The 21,726-nt window shown below is 46.0% G+C and overlaps 1 protein-coding gene across 1 annotated transcript in view; it reads right to left on the bottom strand.

The window, feature by feature from the left end:
- LOC119374029 (AB hydrolase superfamily protein YfhM-like) overlaps positions 1-21,726 on the bottom strand; it is a 175,597-nt gene that overhangs the window by 130,907 nt on the left and 22,964 nt on the right. Inside the window, exons 5-7 of the mRNA XM_037643461.2 lie at positions 20,064-20,241; positions 14,070-14,206; positions 13,218-13,649 (exon numbers count right to left, since the gene is read on the bottom strand). Of these exons, the coding sequence (XP_037499389.1) occupies positions 13,231-13,649; positions 14,070-14,206; positions 20,064-20,241 (734 nt within the window). The 3' untranslated portion in view covers positions 13,218-13,230. Of the gene's footprint in view, positions 13,650-14,069; positions 14,207-20,063; positions 20,242-21,726 lie in introns of the transcript that reaches the window.

Raw genomic sequence — 21,726 nt, 5'->3', positions numbered from 1 at the left:
CTCTGGCGCCATGGAGGCCGACTATTCTTGTTGAAGGATTCCAAAGGAGCACTGAAATGCATGGCGTGCAGTATCGCACTTTCATAGGTGATGGAGACTCCTCGGTGTATTACCGACTTCAGACAAGGGTAGACTACGGTCGATTCATAAAGAAAAATGAGTGCGCCAATCATGTAGTCAAGTGCTACAAATCTCGGCTTTACAGCATCGCTAAAGAAAGCAAAGGCACTCGCTCGCTACTGTCGGGTCCCAGAATCAAGCGAATCAAGAATGGTGCATGAAAGGCTGTGAGCCACTACGCCAAAATTCTGCGCGATTTTGAAGGCAGCGAGCAAGACCTCAACAAAGAAAAGGCAAGGCTTATTCAAGAGCTAGCTTCAGACATCAGGAATGGACCGCTTCATGTGTTTGGAAGTCACGATGGTTGTAAAAGCTACTTTTGTAATGGAAGCAAAGGAGACAACCTGTACGACGGACTTCCTAAAATACAACAAGTGAAGCTTATGTCTGCAGCCAACATCATCGCAGACAAAGCCGACCGTCTAATAACAGATGACACCAGCAATCTCGCTGAAGCCATAATGTCTCTCGTGGCCAAGTTTGCAGGAGGAAAGCAGATCAATCGTTGCCAGAGGGGTTCTTATGAGCATCGCTGTCAAGGTGCAAGTCTTCATTTTCAACTGGGACCCGAGTGGCACGCTAGAGCTAGCGAGGGTGTCACTTGCGCAAGTGGAGCCCCGATCCTGAAGAAATACACACAGAAGAGACTAAATATGAAAAGGCAGGCGATATCGCGCAAAAGCCGGCTGCTTCAGGAGTCGGGCTGTCGTGAGCGCACTTACAGTAATCAAGCACTAAGCGATTCGGCACCGCACTATGGGCCAAAATGTCAAAAGCCAGATATGTCAGCTGCCTTACTTTCTGCAAACTCAGAAAAGCAGCTGCTCGATCTACAAGTGGATGAAAACCGGCAAGCAAGGATCGAAGAAGAAACGCGTGGCCAGGCTAGCAATCATGAATGGCACGAACAAAGAAGGCTTCGCCTCACCGCCTCTGATTTTCAAGCTGTTTGCACAAGGAAGGACAGCACACCTTGTGATGCGCTAGTGAGGAGGCTCCTTCATCCTAAAGGCTTCGCAGCAGCCGCCACAGAGCATGGGAAGCAACACGAAAGTGTTGCACTTCAACTGTATGCTTCAGAGAAAGGGACGCTTGTGCAGCCTTGCGGTCTTTTCGTTGACTTGGAACGCGGGTTTCTGGCAGCTTCCCCGGACGGACTGGTTGGCACAGACCGCATTGTGGAAGTAAAATGTCCCTTCAGGTACAAGGAAGATGAACCAATGGAAGCAGCACGAAAGTTTTTGACGAAGAAGCAAAAAGACGGCGCTCCTGTCCTTTCAAGATCGCACAGGCATTTTTATCAAGTGCAGGGCCAGCTGCATATCACCAGACGGATCATGTGCGACTTTGTAGTGTACACCACGAAAGGAATACACGTGCAAAAAATACACAGGGATGATGCTTTTTGGAAAACGAAAATGGAACCATTTCTTCTTCGATTCTACAAAGACTGTGTCCTTCCAGAAATAGTCGACTCGAGACTTGCACTATCCATGGACGTCCGCCGTCCAGAATGGAACAGACTTGCCACTGAGGCTAAAGAAAAAACAAACAATGACGCGGCATCAAAGGCGAAAAAATCCAGGAAAGAGAAGGAATAAAGAGGCATGTAACCATGCATGCTCGCGGTGGTATAAAGCGGAACGCAAGCCACAATATTCCCTTCACGCCTTTATTTAGTGCCCAATATCTGCCACGCTGATGAGAAAGAAATGACAAGTTTGCTACAAGAAACAGCCGTTTCCATGTGCCGTACTGTAGGGCCCCTCCAACAACTGAGCTAGTGTTTGGATGCCGACATTACTTCCATACAGACACGTTTTGAAGTGCACTTACACATTTTATTATTCCATGTTATCCAATGGAACAAGTTCGCATATGTCTTACGAATGCTACTCTTCGTTGCGGTGCCAGGAGGACTGTTGATGTGTGCCTTACGAATCACGCTTGTCAGTGCAGTGCAAGTAGGACGCTTCGCGTGTCTTCCGAATAATGCTCTTGAATGCCATGCAAGGGAGAGTCTTCACGTATTCCTTAGAAACTACGCTGCTCAATTGAAAGCAACAAGTACAACTTCTGGAACTGAATGAACACTGCATTCCATATTTATGTTGAAACGTCGCATTGCATTCATGTGGGTGTTTGTAGTGTTCGCGTGCGCGTGTCAGCGAGCGCCTTTATGTTGCAGTGTTTGTCATTATCTTGCCCTCAGGCTACACTATCTATCTATCTATCTATCTATCTATCTATCTATCTATCTATCTATCTATCTATCTATCTATCTATCTATCTATCTATCTATCTATCTATCTATCTATCTATCTATCTATCTATCTATCTATCTATCTATCTATCTATCTATCTATCTATCTATCTATCTATCTATCTATCTATCTATCTATTGCTACGTGGCACCACAGATAACTCGAAACTCGATAGGGAAGAAGACGATGTCTGAGCTCTCGTGCAGACTGGGTTCCATCTTGTATGCCTGCCTGTTTTATCGATAGTAAACATATTTCTCAGACGCCTTTTCCCCGTAACATTTTGGTGGAGGTGCGGGTCCTCCCAGAATCATTCCATCACAGATTCTTTCATACCATACCTCGTGACAGCCAGTTGATTCAACAGACTCATCGTACATCTCGAACAGGCCACATGAACGCAGTAATTCCACCCCGAACCCGCACCACTACGTTCCATCAGTCATTCTTCGTCCGAACTGCCCGAGACTGGAATGGCCTTCCGGGAGATGTCGCACTCGTCCGTGACGCAGCGTGCTTCCGATCTGCGACCGAACTCTTAGTCTAATATACGGAACTGCTGTTTTTGGACTTACCTTTGTAAATAGATTTTTTTTTCTTCCTTTCAAATTGTCATCATTGCCGTCTTTTGTATATTGCATTTTCCGATTGTTGTTTTTTGTTAATTATTGTATTCTTTCCCTTTTTTTCTATCTTTTGTTCTTACTTTTGATGCCCACCCCTCATGTAATGTCCCCGGGACCCTTGAGGTATCAATAAATAAATAAATAAATAAATGAATAAATAAATAAATAAACATCCACGACGATTCTACGCAGCGGACGTTCCTTGGCTGCTTCTACGATGGCTGATCACGACGAGAACGAGGATTCGTCGGTGCCTTCCCCAAGCGTGCCTCGTCCAACCGCGCAGCGTCCGACAGCGTCGCATCCAGCCGTCACGAACCGCACCGTCGTTCTGACGACGCCACATGACCCAGGCACCTTTTCCGGCAACGACGACAAGGATGTCGAAAAATGGCTTCAGCTATACGAACGGGTGAGCGCACTATACAACTGGGACCCGACGCTCATGTTGGCCAACATTCTATTTTATCTTGAGGGCACGGCCAAAGTCTGGTTTTCCAACCACGAGGAAGAAATCACGAGTTGGGATATTTGCAAACACAAACTCATCGACCTCTTTGGCAAGCCCATTGGACGTCGTCGTTCGGCGCAGAAAGAATTCGCGTGCCGACTGCAGTCCTGCACAGAGTCATACGTGACATACATTCAGGATGTGCTCGATTCAGGATATATATATATATATATATATATATATATATATATATATATATATATCCTGAATCGAGCACATCCTGAATATATATATATATATATATATATATATATATATATAATATATATATATATATATATATATATATATATATATAAGAAATGAAGAAAGAAACTACGACTTTCGTTGGTTTGGCACTGTATATTTTCACTAACGTTTCGCCTGGTGGACCAGACTTTGTCAAAGTCTGGTCCACCAGGCGAAACGTTAGTGAAAATATACAGTGCCAAACCAACGAAAGTCGTAGTTTCTTTCTTCATTCCTTATTCTATCGGGGTCCGCGTGATTCTTTTCCCACTAATATATATTGTTGTGACTTCCTTTTCTTCGTCATTCGTCTACAGATGACCAAACATCATCATTATGGATGCTCCTCACGAGCTGACGCGTGCTCACGTAGCAGCGCTGGCTCGCCCTCTTCTTTTCTTTTTTTTCTAGTTCCAGAAAAGCGGTTCATCTTGCAAGACGTGTTTTTGGCTCGATGTTAACCGCGTCGCAGTTGCAAGGCTTAGAGGTCCAACATATATATATATATATATATATATATATATATATATATATATATATATATATATATATATATATATATATATATATATATATATAATGTGTGTGTGTGTGTGTGTGCGTGTGTGTATACCATTTATTTGCTCGATGTGTCCGTCAAAGCAGGAGCTTTTCCATTTTTCAACAAAGGCTTTGATAAAATAACGCCCGCACGAAAACATCGGCGAAATGAATAAAGTAATCTTGAAGTGCTTCTCATACTGCTATATGGCTTGCATTTTTCATTGTCTCATTCACTGCTTTCCATCAAACCGTAACAATGGCAAGCAAAAAAAAAGGATGCCGCCAAACATGAATTCAGTATCAGCCCATCGTCCGTGTACACGTGGCTGTGACGTCCAAGTATCAGTACGAAAAAGAATGATTGAAAGGGAGGGGGCATGCATGGAGCGAGTGACATTTAGGGCAGGATCATGCAGCCTTTTTGCTTTTCCACGCCCTAGCTTTCGCGCTTACGTCTACATTACATTCGGCTGTTTAGGGAAGTGTTGTTTTGTTTTTTTTTCGCGAATTACTGGTGCCCGTAACAAGTTTTCGAATGCCTGGCAAGGCTATGCTTCAAAACAAAAAAAAAAGTCCGCCAACTGTCAATTGTCTTTGGTCGTGTCCTTCAAACGACGCCAACCCTCGGCCGATTGTGGGTGGAAGACGCCGTCCGCGTTTATGCTCCTTGCTTTTCATCGCTCGATTCCCGCTGCCTCGCGCGGCACGCAGGAGACGCGCGAGGCGTCACTAACCGTACTTCAGTGTTGGCAGTAACGCCGTTACCGGTAACGTGTTACCTTTTCGGTAACCTAGATAACGTACTGTTTACAATTTCGTATCTGTAACGCCACTATAGGGAACTAGAAAACTATAGTCGCCACATCAAAAAGAAGGTTAGCGGCCATGCCAGTGCCACGACCTTGTTTTTATCCAGCGGCCGTGCCAGTGCATTCATACGCTTCGAAGCGTTTGGTTCATGTTATGTTCAATCGTTATTCCATGGACGTAAGTGAGAGAGACAAGATCGTTTGTGTATTTGCGAAAACACTTGAGCGAAACGACGCCGGTTTCAGTCTGTCAGCTGTCACTGGGGCACTTATCGTCATGTCGTTGAAACGACGCCAACAGTTGGCCCCGACTGTAGGTGAAAGACGCCGTCCGCGTTTGTGCTCCTTCAGCAAAGCTTCAATTTGGGCTAGTTGGTACGGCATAGCAATGTAAATGCGCTGAATGAAGCACAGACGAGAAACGTAACAGGGGCACCACTTGTATTGCGCACCACTTGTCCTGTCCCCTGTTACGTTTCTCGTCTGTGCTTCATTCAGCGCATTTACATTGTTGTGCTCCTTGCTTTTTGTCGGCCGATTTCCGTCACCTAGCGCGACGTATAACATATAAAACACGCGCGAGGCGACGCTGACCATACTTGCGCGCGCAATTTTTTCGCTTTCTGCAAACGTGGATGAGTGGCGTCGTCTGTTGTCGTTTTTCGAACTATTGGCAAGATGGTGGTAGTGGAACCGCCACCTTAAGGCGAAATGCTTATTTATATCGCGTAGGCATACGTACAGGCATTTGATACTGTGCTAGTACAACGGAATAAGCTGTGATCTGAGAACGTGCATGACGTACGCACACATGCGAACACGGTGTGGCTAGCAGACGAGGCAAGGAGCCATCCCCACCGCGGTGTTTCGTCCGCTCGCCGCTAGGTGCCGACTTTGCTCTATCTCGCCGCCAATACATTCAACGCAAACTTTAAGGTGAAAGCGCAAGACGTACAAAACTGCCCTTCAAGAGATAAGCGCGCGAGCACGGTCGACCACGCCCTGTATGTCAAAGTACAAGTCGGAGGCGCACATCCCAACTCCGGCGAAACGCTAGACAGTTTTAGAATTCGAGGCCCAACAAATTTGCGAGCAGCCAGGACGCATGCGCAGAACGCAATCCACTCTTGCTCTTGCGCTCGCGTTGTCCCAAGACCCTGCAGCGCCTTCCTTTGGGCGACAAAGAAAACTGCAGAGCGTGCGACCTCAAGAGAAGAAAATAAATACGGCGCTTGGCAGCGGCACGTGAAGCCACGGCTCGCGTTCCCTGCGGGCGTCTATTCTGGACACTAAGATAAATATTCATTTGGCTGTAGTTCGTAGATATTCCTGAGGCTAAAATTACAGCGCAAAGGCACTTCTTTGTCCTTCTTACTTACTTTTTTACTTCTGTGTTGCTGCACCCATCTGAATATAATTTCATGTCTCCGTGTATGTAATACACTATCATCCTTGTTACACGTTTTGGTTTAGAGCTATTGTTGTGTGCATATGTGCGGTATGTTTGCATTGGGCTAATATAAGCGGTGGTTATGCAAAAATAAAGCAGTTGTTAGTCAGCGCTTGTGTCGTACGTTTCCTTTCTTCGTGGGTGTCTTGTTCGTTTGCGCTGTAATTTTAGCCTCATGATTTTGGTCGCAGGGTAACATATATACTATGATTCTGGTTCAGCCGTCTCGTTTCTTCCCTGCTGTGGCTACAACCCCAAAATGGAAAACTAGCGTGGGTCGCCAGCAATACGACGCACACGCAGCGCGGGCGACGATGCAGCATCGCCTGCGTCTCGAATAATTTTTATTTCGCCACGTGTGGCGTCCCGTGCGCTTCACCCAACGCCGCGTGCGTTTGTATTCTGCCTTTAATATCCTGGAGAACGATTGAGGCATGCGAATGTAATTCTAAACCGATGCATTCTATTGGAATGGATGACAAGGTTTGATGGCATTATGCCCATGCATTAAAGAGAAAGGAAAAAGAGGCATGGCGTAATTATCTAAGGCAGCGAGCTGCGGAGCGAGGGGTCGCAGGTTCGAAACCTCGGTCGAGCGCTTCGGGATTTTTTCTTCTGAATATATTTTTATTTGTGGCTTTTCTTTATATATACATACATACATATACATACCCGGGGCATAACGGCGACGGCAAAAGTCAGCCGAGAGTGTGCGTATAATTGCTATCACAATAAAATTGGTCTTGAACTTGAAGGCCCGTAGAAGGACATGATTACTGTAAAGAAAATGTTGGTAACAGATATTTAGAACATATGCTACCACCTTGAATGCTAAGGCGTGATTCCAATGCTGGAATACGAAAGGTTATTCAACTCAACAATGGGAAGGCACAGCGCAACTGAGACAATGGACAAGAACACACAACACACACGAGCGAAGACACAACACACACCTACCGTTTTGTAGCCCACACTTATTCGATAGGACCGCAACGTCCGATTCCAATGCTATGCATATACCATAGGCGCGTCGATCCGGCAGTTTCTGCCGGAGCGACGCGGCCGGCCCTCCAGGAACCTTCCCCTTCTTCCAATGGGGGATTTTCTCGCGACAAAAAAACGGCCGGCTCGTCGCATCGCCGTCTGAGCCGCGATCGTCGACTGCCCTCATGCGCTTTCACTCGCGCATGGAACATACGTTATCGATTTTGTGCGCCTTTTCATGCATTTATATATACATTTTTGTATTTACTTACCTATTATTTCTTAATGGATTTTTTATTTTCTTTTCTCTTTATTTCCGGTGGACCAGTAGTGCGTTGTGAGGTTTGCCCAATTTCAGTGGCAAGTACCTGCTAGCTGTTTTAGCCGTGTAGCTGCTTAAGCCGAGCAATGCTCCATGACGCGTGAACAGAAATTATCATCATCATGAAGGGGCGCGCGTTCTCTTCGTCCTCTTCTTCACCTTCGTCCTCTTCTGCCTCGCTACCAGGACACGTACGTTGGTTTCTCCGGCGCGGGTTGCAATAACTTGGCGGGTGAGACAACGAGTACAGAGAGAGAGAGAGAAAGAGAGATAGAGGAAGAGAGGAATTATAGGGCAAAAAAAAGTTTCTTCGCGACGCAAGCCATGAACCCGTGCACCCAGGATCCGAGCGCGAGCGCCTTAGTCACTCGGCTCTACAGGCACGCATAGCGTAGCCCTGCATAGTGTATTATAGCAAGGGGGTGGGAACGGAGGTGAGCGTGAGGAGGGGAGAGAGGGGGGAGGAAGGAGAGAGTAAAGCATAGCATAGAAACAATGAGACAAATGGAGAGAAAGAAAGGCAGAACGAAAAAAAGGGAGAGAGAAATGAATAAATAAAAATAGACGCACACACCAAAAAAAAAAGACAGGGAAATAGAGACACAAAAAAAAAAGACAGGAAAACTGTGAGAAGAGAGAAACGGAAAAGAAACACAGGAAGAGTGAAAGTGAAAAATAAACAGAAACAAAAAAAGCTCTCCCAGCTCCGCGAATCGTTCACGCGTGGCACCACTAATGCAAAGCTGCCTTAATGTCTTTTTTTTTTCTGCGTAGGTAATTGGTGACTAGGCAGCTGCTCGCGGAGTTGCGATATGTTCTAAGTTCTAATTCCTTTCAGGGTCGCTGTCACGTCAACCAATTCGCGCATTTCGCCAGCTGCAGTTTGAGCTGAGTGCGGGTGGCCGCCGTCACTTTGTTTTTCTTTTTTAAGGTTAACGCAGGTCATGTTGATGATAATTATCTTTTGAGTAAGTAAGTTACAGCGGAGTTACGAATGGCCTGGTTGTATACAGTTTTGCTGCAAAAGCTTCCTGTTTTCTTCGGGTGATTCTGGGCACAATAACGAAGAGCCAGCCACGTTACCACCTCGTACATGAGTCAAACAGTTCTACAGTTCTACAGTGCGCAGTTTCCCCAACGTCGTTGTAATGGCGACAACATAACGTGTTTGAAGAATGTTATCGATTGAGACCTTCAGTTTTTTCCCAGTGGGTCGCTTTCATCACTTCTGCTTCAAGAAATTGGTACACTAAAAAATCTGCTGTTACGTCAAGCTAGTGATGGAATCGACTACTTCCACCAAGCCTCTAATGAATTCTTTGTGACTGCTTTTCAAGGAAGCTGCCACCCTGTGGGAAGCAAAGCTGCATGATCAGTGAAAGTGGGAAATGAACGTTTAAAATTAAGCAGCCGCATAGGATGAGACATTTCAGTAATAAAAGTGAACCTGGAGAACGGTAGTGTGGGGTTCCACATAAGTTGATGCTTTTAGGAGAGCAAAATATGTCTATTTCCCCGTGGAACCAGAGACATATAATCTATCCACATTTATTATGAAGGTTCTGATGGGAGCTCACACCCGTAACTACGAACAAACAGCTTTTAGAATTGCATCAAACTGGGACACACTAAGAACTAAACTTGAAAAGTTGCTGTTATTACGAATTTCTTTGGTCTGAAAAGGTGAGGCCGTACCAAAACGCATCGAGCGCTACCATGGAAGAGGTTATAGTATAACGTACTTTACAATGTACATCAGAATTTTAAAACCTATGATTGTCCTCACATGCCAATGACGTGAAGAAGAACTTGCAGAACGAATAAAATTATTCTTACGATTCGGCGTCTTTGAATTTTTTTCTCAATAGAGCCTTTTAGCAGCACTCGTCTGCCGCACCGTGAGTACGTCCGTACCGTACCTACGTCGCATCACTACCACATTGGTATATGCAAGACCTGAATTCACCACTTCCATCGTCCCGTCGCGCTGCTTAAAGGCTACAGCGCACAAAGACGGGGACAACAGAAGAAAACACAGGACGAAGCGCCGATCATACCGGCTGTGTTCTGGAATCCAACCACACCGCTGCCATACGCCCACGCTGCCATACGCATAGAGAAACTTGCATGGTTGAAACATTTTTACGAATTATGGTACGCTGACACAAAAGAGTATAACACCATAGCTTAAACGGCATGGCGTCGCCGGCACTGCTAAAAGTATTTAATGCCGATATCACCTTCATTACTCATTTAACAGTTAACTGTTACATTAGAGTGCATTGTGCAAATTTACAGCGCCGCAAGGAAAGAGCCACGTGCCCTGGCGGGACGAAGACGCCATTAGTGTCCTTGATATAAAAGGCAAAAATAACTCGTTTGTTACTTTCGTCAGTAACGCCTGAAGTTTGATGAGATTCACGTACTTTAGGGCGCACGAAAGAGGAAAGCGCCGCAATGTTAAAAATTCTTAAAACCTGCTGTCATGGAAATCCGTCATCACACGAATGCCAAACGTGTCGCCGTCGAAGTTGTTCTGTTGAGCGCTAGTACATTAAAACCTTAGGGCGCTATTCCGGATATACTTGATGTTGAAGTCGGGCTTTGTAAAATAAATAAACATTAGATTTGATTTGTTTCGTTTCATTTCATTTCGTTTCCTGTAATTTGCTCAATGCGCATTGCTTTGGGCCACCTTAGTAGCACCTGCTGTGGCTGTGCCAGAATTGATGCATAGTGCCATATTTCCCCAATCCCGACGGCCAACATTCAAGACTGTCGGCAACTCTTTGTGGTAGCTGACGTAATCGGCGTCACAGCATCACACATCGCATGGCAACTGCCGCGATCACAGCTGTTAGCTAATCGCACGAGCGAAGCCGAAGGGTTCGTCCCTTCACCGCTTCGCGACCTCCGGTTCGCTGTCGTGAAAAGCAGACTGTTAGCGGATTGATGGGCCCCATTTTCTGCACGGCGTCCTGTGGCCAAGCGGCATCGCCGATGATGTGTGAATTTTCGTCCCGCTGATAGGCGCCTCAGGTAGCGCAGTAATCTTGCAGCAGTCACTGTCACAAACGGCAGATTGGTAGTTCGTAGTCAGCGTCAAATACGCGAAAAGGAGCTGTGCTTCTCGCTGGCGTGTCTCTCGCTAGTCCAGCGGCGTAAGCTTCAGGACATTCGCCTTTCGACGCGACCGCTGCGTTTATACGGCGCTTAACGCAGCTCCTGCCAATTGGCATCACTGCAAACGAAGCATTTTCCGGCGCGTAAACACTGCTGCAACGAGTACAGAGTCCACTACGGAGTCAACTAGACGTCATAAGCTAAGCTGAAACTTATTTTACCTCGTGTTAGCTCTCACCAAGATTGCAGCATTGAAGACCCGGCTAACCATATAAAAGAGCATTTCGAGCTTGTTCCTAGCTCCGCATAGATTCAAACATCAAGCACAAACAAATCGCTGAAAGGAAAGCTTTCAGCTATAAGTGTGCAAACACCATACGCTGTAAAGAAGAAGAGCTGCATTAAAGACCGGTTAGTTATGTATACTTCGTGCTGCAATATTCTCGCCCCAACGTAATAGGACACATTGTACGTGAACACGCAACACAGATGAGTAAGCGGCGTGGAAACTTTTCTTGGTGTGGTAGGAACAAAAAGATCACAGGCAGTGAGCTAAGGTAGTCCAATAAAATTTGTTGCTGGGCTAGTTGGTGCATAGTTAAAATATAAGACGGTGGCGCAAAACGGGCAAGGACGAATACAAGAAGAAGAGACGTATACAAGCGCACACTACCGACTGATTTATTCTCGAAAAGACACTCAATATATATCACATTACGCACATGCGCAGGCGGCCGAAACCAAAAGCGATCTTGCAGAAAAAAAGCTTACTGCTGTGCAGGACGATAGAAGGACGGCAGTGGGTGTGTAGGCCAGTGCTGCCTGTATAAGCCGTTTGAGGCATGCATTCTTCTGAAGGCGCTGTGGGGATAGCATGCACGGAGGAACCTGTAGCAGCGCGCCTGTTTAGGAAGAGCCAATCTAATTGTACCGGAAGTTTTTTCTCTAATCCCAATTTTTGTAGAGTTTCGGTTCGACTAAAGGAATGATCCTTGTAATGAAGCACTTGGCCTATATATATGAGGAACGGCTCATGTACCAGGGAAATCTGAAACATTCTAATCCCGCCGGCGAGACAAAATACTGCCCGAACTATAATCTGTTGAGTATAAATAAATTAAATATTACCTGTGTACATCTCACACATCGGCAGTACTGCAAATCACTTCTATTATACAGCAAAAAATCACGTGGTCTCTTGTGCATTCACTTAAGACGCCTCGAATACGAAAGCCATCTTCTTCTCAATAGATGTATTAGGCAGCCTACATGAATGCCTGGTCATGTAGGCTCCCTAGGTGTACTTACCCTGCCCCGCCACCCTCCTAAAGCTTTGTGCACCTAGCGTGCTTTCGCACTGCCCACAGGAGCGGAGGCACCTCACCTGGTTTTGCACTGCCTCCGTGATCAGCCCACCTTTGACCAAGCTACGATGTCATGTAATGACGGTGTAGGCTTATGCCACAGGAGCGAATGAACGAGATGGCTGAACCAGAATCGACGCCAGCAGGGAACACGAGCCGTGGGAGCTTCCCGTGCCACTGCGAAGCGCCGCCTTTATTTTCTTCTGTTGAGGTCGCGTGGTCTCCGATTTTGTTCTCCGCCCTGAGGAGGGCGCCACAATGGAATTATGTGGCGTTACGTCACATGACGCCATGGTAGAATTTGGGACGTCACGATGACGTCCCAAATTCTGGAGATCTGTGACGTCATCACGTGATGATGATTTTTCGCACCACTCGTCCCCAACGCCGCAGGACACGAGACACCGCTGACCACGCGGGACGCCGACGGTCAAATTTCACATTTAGTGAGGTATATAAGGCTTTCGTCTTAATAAAACTTCTGCACCTGCTCGAACGTGCCATTTGAGGGCCGCTTGACGTGACAGCTAGGCGCTGGTGTGGATGGAGCGCACTCGCCCCAAGGGTCCATGTGATTGCTGTTCCTATATGATAGGGCCTTCTCCGTAACAAACCTCTTGTATCGCGAAACACGAAAAAATTGAGATGCGGTACAGTGAAGGGCTTCGATGCTCTCAGGTAGATTTCATGCAGTGGCGAAAGAGAATACTGAGAATTCCGAAAGGTGCGAGAACTGTCGTCCACTGCTCCGCTTTCTTTCGTGTATACTGGCTAATCGCATTGGCAGACACGGACGAAGGATTTGTGTTCGCGTGCATCCGTTTGGTATGCTACGTGTGCCTGTGTAAAGTAAACAGAAAAAATAATGAGCAGGACAAAGCGGTTTTTATTCTTCTGGGAAACCGGGAACGCCGGAATCCAGCGGTACCAATGGAAATACGTTTGGCGGTGACACCACGCCCGGTGTCACGGAGTGTGCACACGTGTTTTCGTTTTGCGTCTTCGAATTATTAAATTGTCGAAGGCTTGGGTCCAACAGCCCGTATTTCACGAAGTCTAAGATATATTGATTGACAGTGTCAAAGCATTCCCGCATGAGCCAATGCCCAGCACGCTTGTAGAACACAATTGCCGACTTGTTCAGCCATTCCCGGTCGTACTTGCCGACGCGTGAAGTGAGAAATTCATCCTTCTGCCCCCAAAGAATAAGCGTTGGTATGTCGAGCACGCGATACTGCAGCTTGTTGAGCTGCTCCTTATCGTTGTTGAAGGCGCGATAGTAGTTTATGGCGCCTGTCAAAGCACCTGTAATGAAAAATTAAAGAAATTGAAGGCGAAAAGAACTGCGCAGAAATTTTCCTGCAGCCATTCAAATCCAAAGATCACTGTGGAACATGGACAAGTGACTACATAAAATGAGAGCAGCTCTGGGGTTGAGGTAGCACGTCCTCTCTATTTTATGCGTGTATTCTCCGTAAAAAAGTTCGTGTTTTTCGAATATGTTTTCGTTAGCTCTCTGAGAAGGCAAGTTTTGAGTGGCAGGGAGGGCGCTTTTTTTTTCATTCACTGTGCATTCTCCGACAATTCGAAGTATTGCAACATAACAACTGCATTACGAGTCCTACATTGCATTCGGTACAATAAAAAAATCTGACAGCAGTGGCTGCTAGTGGTTTCGGCAACACACCATAACTGCGTTATCATAGCTGTGAACAGTCTGCCCACCTGGTTGAGAGAACATGTACTTGTGGACGTACTCCTCCCGCTTGGTAAAGCCTTTGTGCACCTTGTCAAAGAAGGCAAAGTCCCGCATCATGAGATACTGTTCCGGTACCTCGGGATGCCGAAACGGGATCATGTACCTGCACAGGTGGTGCGCATGTTCGATCAATATATATTTCAAAGGACCACAATAGTAGTGATGTAGAGAAGAGTATTTACAGCGGCATGCCAAGCAGGGTCGTAGGCAGAAAATTTTTTTTCTGGGAGGGGGGCAGCTCCTTGATTTGAAGTGGGGGCCGGACAGGCAGATGTGGTCAAGTGTCATTTTGGGCTCTGTATGCCGTAGCAGAAAAAAAAAATTCGGCAGGAGTGCGGGCCCGGTGTGACACCCACCCCCCGGCTACGCCACTGATGTCAAAGTTCCAAACCAGAACTGCGATTTGCAAGTAAGTAAAACAGAAAATTGTAGCAAATTAGTGAGAGTCGATTCAATGTGTTTGCAGTTACAAAATCGAAACTGCATTGGTTTTTCAGTGGTTAGAACGAAAATCATTCTAAAGCCGGCATAGCTGGCGGCGTTATTGCAGTTCCGTAAGTAATCATTTATTTATAAGAAGTCATCACGAGCGACCGGATTTTAGGTATATCCCTATTTGTTTCCTTGCGTTTCTATCGCCCATTTTGATATATGGGCATGAATTGGAGGTTAAGAAAGGCTTTTGTAGTCGTTATAGTGCCTATAAATGCTTATTTTTTGCGTTTGCGGCTAAATGCCGATAACTGCCCATAAATGCCTATTTTCGAAATCGGCACCTATATGAACACCATTTAACCTCAAATTTCGCTTTCCAGCGCCGTTTGAGACCGTTATTCATGTAGCCGCGGGACACTGACAGTTCGGAACTCTATGGGGGCCAACCTAGTCATCTATTTCGACCAACTTCCGGAAAACAACAGCTAGCAGCAGTGAAATGGGGCGCGCTGCCCACCATGGTTGGCGAATGTGAAACTGTGGAGAGCCGTCAGGGGAAAGGAGAGTGACGATCAAAACTAACGAAAATGGGATGTGCACGGCGGCTTTTGTTTTGTTTGTAATTTACTTCATAAGGTGTTCACCGACAGGGGAGAAATTGACCCTAAGCGATTGGACCCGGCCAATATGACTCATTCCTCCCTTCTGGTCTTTCAGCGGTCCGGCTATGTGCCCCTGTGCTGCCCTTCTCAGCAATGGCTAAAAAAGGGAGATCCTGGGGTGGGTTGATTCAACACTTGACACTTGACTCGCCATGCTACAGGACAAAAGGGGAGACCGTCTCCTGGGAACCGTGCAGGAAAATAGACGATTGCAGGCCTATGTTCACCTGATGGCGCCTTTCTGCCGTCATAAACAATAACATTTTTTTGCTTTCCTATCGCAGATACAGGTCGCGCACGTCTTCGTTCTGAAATTGCTTGTATTTATGTTATAACATATTGTGCCTACATTTACCACGTAGGAGGCCTAAAATGTCTTTTGCCTGCCTCCGCTCATCACATTTCAAATAGATGCCTAAACAGAAAGCGTATCTTCCATGTTTGGTGCATGTGTGTTCCACAATACAATTAAAGAATAGAATGCTCGTTTTCATGTATTTCTTTCGCACAGAAATAAGCAGGCGATTTCCAGTAACATTATCTATGCTTATTTCTTTTCATCCTTATTTATTTGCCGCGATTTAGAGTGGCGTGTTCATTTATAGCCTCAAAGAGCCTCAGGCGAGAACGTTCTTAAAATACAGTGGTATGAAGGAGGAAACGAAAAAAAAATCGGCCGTATATCTGCGTGCTTCGCTGCAAATGTCGTCTAAAGACGATAGAAGAGGCGCTGCGTGAGATATGAACGCCATCTGGCAATACGTCGGGAAACGTGAATGCTGTGTTGCGGGCTCGTAGTCCCGGCGCAGCAGCAGGCAAGACCGGCGGTGACCAACGCGACCGGCGGGGACGCCAGCCAGCCCGAACACGCGGTTTGGCGCGAAACGCCGAAGCAGAAGAAACGTACGCACTCAACGAGTACTCTCCACACACTCTTTTATATTCACGTCGCCTGGGTAAAGCAGGAATGCCAGAGCGGCGCCCCATGGCACTCGTAAAGGGGAATACTGAACTGAAACCGAAACACAACAATGAGCTCGCGCAGAGGGCACGGAGGAAGCCAGGTTTCGGCGCAGTCGCATTTTCAGCGCAGCTTAAGAAACTAGGGTCTCTAGAATTACGTATCTATGTATTTTCTATTAAAGGAACACACCACCTAATACTTACCTAGGGATGTTGCACCTCAGATATGCGTAATGTTTGCTTTTTGATCAACCATGTACACAAGTATGAACCTAGTGAGCCGTTCAGGATGGCTGGCCCTTGTGCAAGTGGTTCAACTTTGGCCGAGTGGCTGACTCGAGGGACGTGCCGACAAACAGAAAGACAGACAGAAGGACCGACAGAAAGACAGACCAAAATTTCTGCGTTTAAGTTCCCGAAGAAAGACTATCGTCTTTAAAATAATTCTACTGACGTGGGCGAAAATTGACTCAGCGCTCGCAACACAGTATACGATGGTTGTGGCGGACATCATCGCAGTGAGACACGAACGATTTACTGTATTTTTCTCTTGTTTGGTAATTTATTTCCTTCGCGTCCCTAGAGCCTTGTATAGTGGTTCCTTTGTGTGGCATCGCATGATTAAACTGTGTCCAGATCTGATTTATTCTCTTAAACCAATCTATAAGTCATGACACATATGGGCCCTGGCTAATGGACACGAACAGCAGGTTATACGCAGCTAGTTGAAAACGGCGTGCACACACATTCCGCTTCCCAAATTTACAATTAAGCTTTCAGTTGCAACTAATTTTTACAAATGGCATTTCTGGTCAGCTCTAATCTTTCCCTTCACGAGTGGCAAAGGCAGGCATCCAATTTTTGTATAGTCACTAATCGTGTCACGTGTTTTACTTTAATGCAGATCAGCGAGCTGCACATGCTGGTCCAAGCAAGATCGTGAATTCCAGTGTGGTTGATTGGCAAAGCTTTCTTTTTTCGTCTATTTAGAGTAGGGGTGAAGTTAAAGGTGAAGAAATTGACTAATAATGACAATGTCACGTCAGCAACAACTTCGTGGTCGTTATTGTACAGCTCAGTGTGTGGTATCGTGCTCCTTCCTTTTTCCCGTCCTTGCGCAGCGCTACTCATCCAAGCAGGAGAGTCGTACGGATATAATAATCTCACTTGTGAGACTAGCCGACCTAAACGACATCAACAGCATTTCGCTGTGATTTCATTTCATTGGTTATGAATAGGCAGTCTGTACCGTCGAAGCAATATGACAAAGGTGCAGAGCTTTAATACGGGCAATATTCTTGCTAGTAGCACTCAAACAGGGCCCAATCAAGACGTGCCTGAGATCGGTGAATAGCGGATATAGCGTGAATAAACAACCAAGTAAATGCGGTGAATAAATTGCGGTGAATAAACAACCAAGTAAATGCAGTACAACAATACACGACTTGCGGCCGTGGTATATTCAGTAAAATCTGTCGACATAACTCGCTTATTTGGGTACCCTTTAAGACTTCGCAATTGAGCCGCAAGTTCGCCGTCGCTGCTGGGCCAGCGTAGTGAGGTCAGTGCGGAGGGTGTAAAACACGGATCTAGCGTCCACACTACTGCACTTGCAAAAAAAAAACTGCACTTTTGTTCTTTCCTGTCCCTAGTGTTCTTCAAGCACTGTCGTGGTACGAGTGGCCTGCGCATTACAAAGCATAAGACGTTTGCAACATCTTTTCTAAACGGCGGTGAACATGAAAAAAAAAAATCACGAAGCTTGCAATGCACCAAGTCACGCAAGGCTTGAAACAACGAAACTGCACAATTCTGAAGTCTAATCTGATTTCTCCTAGGTTGTTGCTAGGCTTCAGCTAGGTTAGTCACGACACGGATGTCCGAACCGCAGAAGTTAGCGTTCGCACCTCTCATAGATCTACGGTCACGTCGTCGTTGGCGTAGGGCTCTTCGGGCTCTTCTCGCAGCCACCGTTGCCTTTCCCGTTCCCTAGTGCGGCAGCTTCGCGCTAGTCGTGCCAAACCTGAAGGAAGGGCGGCTCGTCTTCTTCGTTTCTGTTACGTCCGATGTTGCCGTCGGCCCATAGACGTACGCATGGGTCGTGGTAGTCTGAAAAGCGCCGACACCCTCGAACTGTTAAAACAAGTTTATTCCTCTTCGGATGGAGGCGGCAGCCGAACTGTCGGGAGCAGACGAGTGGTCCTAGTTTTTCTCGAGCGGGAGAAGGTGAGGAGTTAAGATCTTGAAGTTGTCCGCAGCGTGCTTGGGACGCGTCAGTTTCTCATCATATTTTTCTTTCTTTCTTCTCTTTCGTTTTCTTTCTCTTTGTTTCTTTTATCCATATTTTGTACCTGTTTCTTTCTATTTCTCCGTTTCTATTTATTCCTCTTTCTCGCTCTCTTTATTTTCATTTTCTCTTTCTCCCTTTCTTCCTCTCTGTTTTATTTCTCTTTCTTTCGCTTTATTTATCTCTTGATTTTTCTTTTTTTCTATATCTTTATATCTTTTTACGTCTTTATTCCCATTATTTCTCTCCATTTTTTCTCTCTCTTTCTTTCTATAGCTTTCTCTCTCTCCCTCTTTTAGTGAACCAGTCGTGAGTAGTAGTGTTTGCCCAATTTCTGTGGCACATACCCGTTCGTGATGATGATCGTTTCCTGATAGGCCGCACAAGCTATGGCTAGCTTAATCGGCTCCGCTGTTAAAAATGATTTTCATAGAAACTCATAGGAGCTGTGACGATTTATTATGCCCCGCCACATTGATGTAACACAAGAATCACAGGGTCCCTTGTGCATTGCCCTAAGACGATACGAAGGCGGAAGCCATCTTCTTTTTCTTCTCAAACCGATGTATTGGGGAGCCTATGCATGAACGGCCGGTCATGTAGGCTCCCTAGATTTATTTATCCTGCCCCGCCATCCTCCGAAAGGTTTCTGCACCTCGCGTGGTTTTGCACTGCCTCCGTGATCAGCCCACATTTGACAAAGCTGTGATGTTATGTGATGACGGCGTAGGCTTATGCCGAACGAAGGAACGAGACGGCTGAACTAGAATCGATACCAGGAGGGAACACCAGCCATGGCTTCACGTGCCGCTGCGAAGCGCCGTCTTTATTTTCTTCTCTTGAGGTCGCACGCTCTGAGGTTTCACCGACCAAAGGTGGGCGCTACAACGGCATTATGTGGCATTACGTCACATGACGCGACACCAGAATTTGTGACGTCATGATAACGTCGCAAATTTTGCAATTTGTGACGTCATGATGACGTCATCAAGGGACGATGATTTTTTTGCACGCTCGTCCCCGATCCCGCAGGACGCGAGACGCGGCCAACGAAGCGGGACGCCGACGGTCAAATCTCGCGTTTAGTGAGGCATACAAGGTTTTCGCCTCAAAAAATATTCTACTTATCTAGGCGCAGATTATATAAAGTTTACAAACCAGCGCACATCTTTTGATGAAGAGCGACATGGACCCAAGGGATATTTTTTTCTTAAATACGGCTATGACCCTATTGAGTGCCAATTCAAGTCGTACCATCCACTCTATGGCCATTTAGTGCCATTTAGCAGCCGCTTAGTTCTGCACAGAGATCGGAATTATTGCTGTGCATAATTTTGCGTGCACGTATAGCAAAAAATCGTTATTGAAAGTAATAGAAATGTTAAACGGCTATCTGATGTCGATATCCACTTAAAAAGTATGTAATGTCATTACGACTACCGGTGTGCTAGCGTTTGTTCGTTCTTTAAAGCTCAACGGGATATTCTTTAAGCATTCGAAGGCGTATGTTGGGGACACATGTGCAGATTCTCGAGCTCCGCTGCTCTCTATAACGCATACTCTAAGTGTGAAGTATTTCTGGCGACCAACAGGTTCGGGCGAACACTACTCACCAGGACATCCTCATTTGCCTTGGGCTCCGCAGCAGCTGCTTTTGGAAAGCCTTCGGGTGCATTCCGTTGATGACGATCATTCGGTCGATTAAATGTTCTTCCAAAGAAGCCAGGCAGAAGCCAATCATGGCACCCCAGTCGTGCCCCACTAAGAGAAGCGGTCTGCCTGGTGGAGGATCTGCATTGTACATGCATTTAAAGCATTCATGTATACATTATGATATTTTGAGAACGGAGATTGAGTTGGCTAAGAAGGGCTCACGGCATGTGGTCAAGGAACAGGTATTTCAACATGACAGGCGCTTTTTACGTGCTATAACTCGATTCAAGCTCGAGAACACCGCTCTTGGGGACAAAGGTATTTGGAAGAGGTGCCAAGAAAATATTACACCGTACGAAGGCTTCGGTGATAATGTATGACTTGCGCCCTCTTCCATCATTCGTTGTAGTATTTATAGAGTTACGCAAGGTTCCAGAAATGTAGGAAATGAGAAATATATGAAAGAAAAACTAGTTTTCATAAAGGGAGGCAACAAGCTCGCAAAACAATTCGAAACTGCAGCACATGGAAGTCAGTCCACTTTAGCGAACTTTTTTTAAATTTTGTTGCGTGTTACCTGTATACTGCCTCAAAACGAAATCGACAGATGGTATTAAGTGGCTGGCCCGTGGGCGTTTCCAGCTAGAATGTGAGCTAGGAGTAATGTACTTCGGGAGAAATACTAAGTAGCCAGGTGTGTCCATGCTTACTCAGTACTTACAATGATTGCGTGTAGCAGATAACATATTTATAAACGTTAAACTTGATTAGCCGCAGAGATGGACCAATTAATGAGAACTTGCTAATTCGGCCTTTAAATAGAATCCCTGGCACGTGTTACAATTTACGAACTTTTATTCTTAGCTTTCTGCCATTTGCCGTCAAAGTTCTGGCACCAACATCCGGCTGTTTTGTTTATATTTAAGCGAAAAACTAGTTCATGAATGGGGGCACTAAAGTAACCGCTACATGGATGTGATTCGTCGACCGTTTTGGGTATGAACAAATCATAACTGGTGCCGTCCTAATAAATCAACCAGAGAGGTAGGTTACCATTTGCAAGTAAACCGGCTACATTTCTTACATTAAAGTATGCGCTGCAGCAAATACTTGGCATAATTTAATTAGACACATGTATGCATCGATTTCTAACGTATATCCGCCTGTTCGCGCATTTCAGTACACGGACTACAACTGCATCATGTGCATTGCAAAATATTGCATGATGTATGTGGAAATTATGCATGTGGTATGTAAGATAGCACACTCTTTAAAATGAAGTCGTCGGGACAATCAGCTGAGTTAAACGCATAGTGAACTTCGCTGTAATAATGTTTGTTCAGAGAAGGTGGCTAAAGGAGCGAATGCACTAAAAAAAGCAGACAGTCCACTGGCGCGCAAGAGCACCGACATTGTGATGATGCTCTTAAGCAGCCGCCTCCGCGGGTAGCTACGATATCATGGCGCTGCTATCGTGCCGAGGAGCTGCCGCTAAGTGGTGTAGCGCTTTGTACTGCAATGGCTTTTTAGATGCGAAGCAGCTTATGGCGGAGATCCATCCGGTGGTGGCGGTGGTGGTGTGCGGCGTAACCACCCTTATTGCGTATGCGCATCCTCTTCCCC

This window comes from Rhipicephalus sanguineus, chromosome 11, assembly GCF_013339695.2.
Source record: "Rhipicephalus sanguineus isolate Rsan-2018 chromosome 11, BIME_Rsan_1.4, whole genome shotgun sequence".
NCBI classification, from domain to species: Eukaryota; Metazoa; Arthropoda; class Arachnida; order Ixodida; family Ixodidae; genus Rhipicephalus; species Rhipicephalus sanguineus.
Note: the sequence above shows the minus strand (reverse complement) of the source record. Positions and strands in the feature narration are given on the sequence as shown.